Below are 7,017 nucleotides of genomic sequence, written 5' to 3'. Positions count from 1 at the left end.
CATTCTTCGAGTTGTGCAGCCATTCTCACCCTCCTTTTCTGAGTTGTTCCTCCCCCATTAACATAAACTCACTGCCCCCTAAGGTTCCTATCTAATCTTTTGGGTTGCTGAGGTCAGTTTGGTCCAATTCCCATATAGATCGATCTTGAAAGAGCAGGATGCTCCAGGTGGACATTCTTTACTATTAAGCTAAACTATTGTTTGGTTTTAAGAAGGTCTTGGGATATTTTTGGTTTGAGGTTTAAATATTATCTCAGGGCAATAGTTTCAGGGGTTCATTGGCCTCCGTGGCTCCAGAAAGTCTGTGACGTCCATGAGAATTTGAAATTCTGTTCTACATTTTTCCCCTTTTGATTTTTAACTGCTCTTTTAGCATATAAACATACTATTTGGGCAAGTTTCTTAGCTTCTGTGTGTCTCAGTTTTCTCATCTGTGAGAGTATGCTGGTTGGGTTGAGGGTCTGGTGTCCAGCCCTACAGTGGGCCCACAGTCAGAACTCGAGATTGAAAGCCACCATTGCTGCTGTTACACCATGCACAGACAGTGTGGACACGGCCCTGAGCACCTTTTCCATGTTCCTCACCACCACCACCTTGTGCAGTAGGCACGTTAGTGAGGAAGCAGGCTGAATAGCAAGTTGAGAGACTAGAAACCAGATCTCCATTGGATCCGGCAGCTTCTTAGAATCTGAGTGGAATAGGAATTAGAGATTACTCCTGGCGTTGCTGTTATAAACACAGTCTGCTTGCAAGTAGTGTAAAATCAAGACGGGAAGAGTGGGCTGAGAGGAAATGCTTGGACCGTTGTGAGGAATTGTTATCCAGTCACAAACTCTTGACTCAGTTTTAGAGAAAGATACATTTAAGACTTCTTATCCACATCCTAGCTGTGCAAACCCAAACACTGAACACGTCCCTAACCAGGATTACTCCGCAGGCTCCAGAGGCGCCAAGAGCCTTGTGCTGAGCACAGTTGCCATCTGCCTGGATGCGGTGGGGAGTTTGACTTGGCACATTCTTTGAGAGCTATTATTTTGCTTAAATCTCAGAAGTGTCAGTTCCTGTTACGGGGCCCCAGGCTCAGGATTGTTATTCACAGCCAGCCTGAAGACTGACATTGGATTTCTCTATATTTTGGGTTAGTTTCCCAAAATTACAGTTTAAAGCCTTGGTCCATGACAGCTCCATTCTTAACCTTTTTGGAGACTTTTTGAGAGGAAACAAATTAGAAACAAAAAGGTGAGTTATCCTTTGGTTGTTAAGACACAAACCATGAATTACTTTTAATTTCAGGGTCTTTTGTTTTGTTTTGTTTTTGAGTTGTTGTTGTTATTAAGAAGTGTAGACGTATTGCGTAGTGTGAGCCTATGTGAACTAGCCAGATTCATTCTTTGGTGATTGCTGTAGTATTTTCTTTGTTGACTTTGGCAGATACTGCATATGCAAAGAACAAATTGAACGGGAAGTGGTATTACTTTGATGATAGCAACGTGTCCCTGGCCTCTGAGGATCAGATAGTGGTGAGTATGCTGGCTCCTCCTCTTACCTTTATGTATTAAAGCTGGGAAGGGTTTGGGGCTAGTGTAGTATTTAGTCATCCTGGTGTGACAATGGGAGCTAGGGGTGGTAGAGAGAGTGCTGGCTGCGTTTCCTTCTGGACCCCTTCTAAAGGTGTAGCCAACTCTCCTCGGGGTTCTGTGTTACAAGGCACCTGCTTTTCCCTATGCCCCTGGCAGAGTCAGCATCAGGTGGAAAGGCTTTCACGGTCACCTCTGTGTGGACGCACGGGGCAAGACAGCAGATCCCTACACAGTGTGTGATTTGAACAGTGAGAAAGAAGCCAGGGAGAGTGGATGCTCCAGACCTAACAGTGATTTTTCCAGTGAATGGACTTTTTCCCTTTTGTGTTTTAGACAAAAGCAGCTTATGTGCTATTTTACCAGCGTCGGGATGACGAGTTTTCTAAGACACCGTCACCCATCACTCTTCCTGGTTCCTCTGATGGAGGGATGAGACCAAGCAGCTCCCAGCAGGGATTGGGGGATGACGAGGCTTGCAGCATGGACACCAACTGACGCTGCCTTGGCAACCCTGCCACCCGCAGCAGTGTAATTCCCCGGGAGGACATCTTTGATGCTCTGAAGACTGCCAGTGTTCAGTCTAAAAACCAGATGACGAAGTTCCCTTCTTTAATGAGCAGAAGAAAAAAAAAAAAGACCTTGTTTGCTCAGAAGGGTTATGTCAAGAGACTGAATTATTTTTCTTTTTAAACAGGTGGTGAGAGATTTCTGTAAAACCTGTGGCGCTCTAGTGTGGGCGGGGGCGAGGGGTGGGGGGCCCCGTGGAGTATGTCTGATGGATTCCAAAGAATGGAGAGGAACACACTATAACGGAGCATGGTGTGGCTGGCCGTGAAGATCTGCTGCAGGGCTGCCCTGAGTGCCTGGATTTCTGGTTCTGTGCCGTTCACTGGTCACCTCAGTAGTCTGCTCACAGTAAACCGAGCCCTCAAACTTGGCATCCCCCTTCTCCTTTGCTGTGCACTGAGATGGGTTTATAATTCCCAAGCGTTAGCGCTGAAGCCCATTCCTCTTTCTCCTGAGTCATCTTGGAATTCGCAGCCTTCTCTCCCCTAATGAATGGAGATGTGTAGTGTTGGGGTCTCCTGTCCTCGCACCTCCAGTGGAACCCGGCAGTTCCCTTACTTACCTCACCAGCCTTTGTAAACTGACAGTGAGGTACCCCTGTGGTATCACTTAAAAGAAGCCCGAACACAAAAAACTGCTGGGCGCTGTGCTTCCCCCCAGTCACTTTCCCTGTGTTGGCTGGAGAACGAGACCCTGCGTTGGAGAGTGTCAGCCCTGGAAAAGGGCTCCCGGTCTTGTCAGTGTTCTGAAGTGAGAGCCGCAAGCCCGTCCCCGCGCCCGTACTCCCTCACACGGCGGTGGCGCCCCCTCCCTGCCGCGCGGGTGTACGGAACCCGGTGCGGGCTTTGTCTGACCTTTAACCCGAGCCGCGTGGGTGGGGGCAGCCCGGCCGGGCACGCGTGGCGACCGTTGGGGCAGGCAGTGTCGCCACGCTGCTCGGTGAGGACGTGGCTGCGGGGCTCCGGCCCGAGGGTGGCGCGGGGGGCCGGGCGGGGCGGGAAGCGGTAGGGCAGACGGGCGTCCGGGTACTCCTCCAGCCAGGTCGCGGGCTTCTCCCCGAGAACCGCGGGGGAGACAGCCCCAGGGTGTGGGTTCCCCTGCCCTCGGGCGTGTAGCGCGGGGTCAGGCTCAAGGAAATCGTGGCAGGTCCCTTTGGGGAGTAGTTTGCCAACTAATCTGTAAGGTCATTCTGTTGTCTGTGCGTTTCCAATGCATTCCGTAATAAAGACATGGTCCCTTTTAGGGGAAATGTCTGAAAAACTAAGAAGATGCAGAAAGGAGCTGACTGCTGCCATTGACCGGGCCTTTGAAGGAGTCAGTCATTCCCAGGAGTGTTCGGGCCCGCAGAGGCCGGAGCTGGATGCCCCGCAGCACTCCTTCCCCCTCCCCGTGCACCAGCTCCTCTGCAGGAGACACCCGCTCGCTGCCTGCGCTGCTGCACCTTTTGCTCCGGTCCCGGTCCCGTGTGCTGCTGAGAACGAGAGCCCTGCCTTTGCATCAAACCATGCCCCAGTAAATGCAAAACCACATGCTTTCTGCCCCCAAAGAAAACCTTTGACCAGCAAGGAAAACGTATTGATGCATTCCTCCATTTTGGCACCCGAAAGACAGTTTTGGAGAGCTGCAGGAGATGGGGAAAACTGGAGAAAAGAAAGTTTAAGGTGATTCTAATCTGATAGTTTACGATTCAGGGAGTTCTTGTTTCTGAAAACATTCTTGAAGAGTCTAGATTGCGTCTATGACACTGCCCTTGCCTCCCCTGGGGAACACTAAGCTGACATTCTTCAGTATCTGGCCCAGAAGTAGTTAATATTTTGTGTATGTGTTTGGGTTCGAGGGGTGGGATATTGTCAATTCTGGAGGTCAAGCGAGTCATGGCAGTACTCAAGGGGGCAGTAAACTGTTAAGTAACCTGATTTTTTATCAATCTTATTTTTTTTGTGCTGCAGAAACAAAAGTCTTAATTCCACCTAAATTTCAGTGTCTAACACTGGGGGCTTTGCCCACCCACACTGGGGAGAGGCTGCACCCTCCTTCCCTGGCTGCATTCTTGCCTCAGTCCCTGCCTGCCCCCCAGCTGTTCACTGTCCCCAGGTTAAGGTCTCCTCTAGACCTTTTCTTCTCCAGGTAGCTTCAGTCTGCCCAGTGCCAGATGCCTTGATTTGGAGCAAGGACTACCTTGGGAATGAAAGTTTGGTCCTACCATCTTGGCTCCCCTATAGGCAGCAAATGAAGAGGCCGTTTTACCCACTCAACTCCACAGATATTTATCATGGTTATCATAAACAGTGCACAGTTGGTGATGCTCATGAGCCATTACGATGATGCTTTCAGTCAATTTCTTCACTGATTTAACGGTTTCTGATTGTCCTCTAATTACAGAGTAAATGACAAGTAAGTTTTTGTCCTTAAGATTTATCTAACAAACACTGAGTTCCCCTCCAGTAGTTTCTTGAAAGAGCTAATTCCCCAAATTCCCCCTCCCCCCATCCTGGGGCTGCAGGAAAGATATGGAGAGAGATTTGAAGGTTGACTCAAACATGCCACTCAACAATTCTAGCCAAGAAGTCACAAAGGATCTGCTTGACATGATTGGTGAGTACAGAGTGCTGGGCCATCCTCTCCTTGGGAGGGTAGACCCCTCACACAGCCTCCCAGAGTCAGCAAATGTCTTAGATAAGAAGCCATCCTGTTATCTATCATCCATTTATTCACCAGATTTGTTTTGCTCACAACAGTCTCTGTGCATACAGCGGTGAGCAAAACCAGCCCTGTCCTTGCCCTCACAGAGCTGACAGCCTGGGCCGGGCCGGGGGTGGGGGGGTGGGGACACAGCAATAAGGTCATTCATAAACATCTAGTTACAGTGAAGCCCTCAGGAAAGGGACAGTGGCCCTGGGGACATGGTGATTGAGCTTAGAGCTGAAGGAAATAAGAGGCAAAGAGGAGGGGAGGGCAATCCAGCTGGGGTGGGTAATACAAAATCAGAAAAAAAAATTAGAAGCCAAAAGCTCCCCTGTAATTCCACCACTCTGAGATAGCCACTGTTAACATAGCAGTGTACATCCTATCAGACATTTTTTTATGCACATATCTGTATATTCTACGTGCAAACTGTTTTTAAACGGCTCACACTGCACAGTGGACAAACAGCTCCTAGTTAAGGGATGAATAGCCTTGGGCGCTGCCTGAAACTTGGCTTTGAAGGGCCTCCCAGTTATGGGGGATGAAAAGGAGGCGTGGTTGGGGGAGGTACTCACCCTAGACCACAAAGGAAGATCCCTGCCAGCCCACCACTCCAGTAGTCCTCCATTCCCCTAGAGATGAACTGAAGTCATTATGCCTCTGCTCACCCCCTTCACGGCCCCTGCCCGTGCCAGGTAGCACTTCGGTAACCATGTAACCATCACACCATGTCTTGTCATCACTGTAGGTCAGGGAGTTCCCTGAAGGCCAGGACAAGCATGTGCAGCTCTGTGCCCTCCTTCTAACATCCATGGGGACTGGCAGATAGTTGGGGTTTGATAAATGCTGGGCCTGAAAGGAGGGTACCACGCCCATCTTTATTTGGCCTCTCTCTGTGGGCCTGAGCCCTGAGCAGGAATGCTTGGCTTTGTACAGTCCCTAAAGAGTGACCACCCACCCATATGTGGTTTTTAACTTGTGTCTGAAATGTTTTCTGAAACCTCTCACTGGAATTATTAATATAAAGCTGAATGTTCTTATTTTTAAGACCATACAAGCATCCGAACTATTGAAGAATTGGCTGGAAAACTAGAATTTGAGAATGAGTTAAACCGCGTGTGTGGTCGCCGCGACGACTCACCCCTCAAGGAGGAAGCCTGGGCCCTGCTCGTGGACGAGAGCCCTCGGAAGGCCTCGGATGCTGACCCTGGCGGTCTCGAGCAGGCTTTTGATGATCACAATATCGTTGAGACTGTGCTGGACTTGGAAGAGGACTACAATTTGATGACCTCTTTTAAATACCAAATTGAATAGGACAGTTGATTTTAGCTTTGACTGCGAGGCTGACGTTAAGGAGCCTGCGAAGCAGCAGCCACGGTGGTCATCAGGGGCCACATTTTTCAAAGGATTGGCAGAATCTGAATTACCACATCATTTTTAACCTCTGGTTGTGTCCTTTTTGGCCGAGAGCCCAGTTTTTGTATTCTTTTGCTTGGGAATGTTTCTTACTGTTAGTTTTTTTTTTTTTTTTTTTAGCGTTTCTTGACATCTCGAATGTGTTTTTTTTAATGGATGTTCAATATATCCAGCACCTGAGGCAAGTGTGGGTGATGGGCTTCTGCTGTGTCTCTTGGTGTTCTTTTCCATGGGCCCCTGATAAAGGTGCACAGGCCACAGCCAGAGTGGGCCTCATGCACCCCCTGGACCCATCCATCCTGGACCAGCTCATCCTGCACAGAGAAACTGAGATCAGGCTGGACCTTGGCTCCAGGCCCTATGCCACCCTTGCATACTGGCTCTCCTGGGACCCCTGTCTCCATGGGCCCTGTCTTAGTTATCTGGTGCTGCTATAACCGAAATACCACAAGTGGGTGGCTTTAACAAAGAAAAGTTTATTTTCTCACAGTTTAGGAGGCTAGAAGTCCGAATTCAAGGTGCCAGCTCTAGGGGAAGGCTTGTCTCTCTGTTGGCTCTGAAGAAGGTCCTTGTCTCTTTGAGCTGAGAACAAACAGGTTTGAACCCCAGATATACTGAATCAGAATATATATTTTAACAAGATCCCCAGGTGATTCTTAGGTACACCTTCCTGAGAACTTGTTAAAAAAGCAAATTCTCAGCAGGGAACTTATTAGAAATACAAATTCTCAGCAGGGGTTTGAACCAGAGTGAAGCCCTGCTTTGAGCT

General features: G+C 49.1%; 2 protein-coding genes across 6 annotated transcripts in view; both read left to right on the top strand.

Moving 5' to 3' along the window:
* Positions 1 to 2,518, top strand: part of USP4 (ubiquitin specific peptidase 4) — a 41,531-nt gene extending 39,013 nt beyond the window's left edge. For all 3 annotated transcript variants that reach the window (XM_012556591.2, XM_004368523.3, XM_023726802.1), the window contains 2 exons: positions 1,432 to 1,520; positions 1,914 to 2,518. In XM_012556591.2, the coding sequence (XP_012412045.1) occupies positions 1,432 to 1,520; positions 1,914 to 2,075 (251 nt within the window). In that variant the 3' untranslated portion in view covers positions 2,076 to 2,518. The remainder of the gene's footprint in view (positions 1 to 1,431; positions 1,521 to 1,913) is intronic.
* A 667-nt stretch (positions 2,519 to 3,185) lies between these two features.
* CUNH3orf62 (chromosome unknown C3orf62 homolog) lies at positions 3,186 to 6,326 on the top strand. Of its 3 annotated transcripts, none has more exons than XM_004368522.2 (3): positions 3,186 to 3,808; positions 4,651 to 4,742; positions 5,881 to 6,326. In XM_004368522.2, the coding sequence occupies exons 1-3, from the start codon at positions 3,357 to 3,359 to the stop codon at positions 6,144 to 6,146; spliced, it is 810 nt and encodes a 269-aa protein (XP_004368579.1). In that variant the 5' UTR covers positions 3,186 to 3,356; the 3' UTR covers positions 6,147 to 6,326. The 3 variants fall into 3 exon arrangements, 1 of the variants encoding a protein (XP_004368579.1); XR_002824129.1 differs by having other exon boundaries at positions 3,685 to 3,808; positions 4,437 to 4,742; positions 5,881 to 5,920; XR_002824135.1 differs by lacking the exon at positions 5,881 to 6,326 and adding an exon at positions 4,437 to 4,541 and having other exon boundaries at positions 3,685 to 3,808; positions 4,651 to 4,713.
* Positions 6,327 to 7,017: the final 691 nt, after the last annotated feature.

The sequence above is a fragment of the Trichechus manatus genome, unplaced genomic scaffold (genome assembly GCF_000243295.1).
Source record: "Trichechus manatus latirostris isolate Lorelei unplaced genomic scaffold, TriManLat1.0 scaffold00001, whole genome shotgun sequence".
Lineage (NCBI taxonomy): Eukaryota > Metazoa > Chordata > Mammalia > Sirenia > Trichechidae > Trichechus > Trichechus manatus.
The sequence above is the reverse complement of the archived record's forward strand: the minus strand, read 5'-3'. Positions and strand labels throughout refer to the sequence as shown.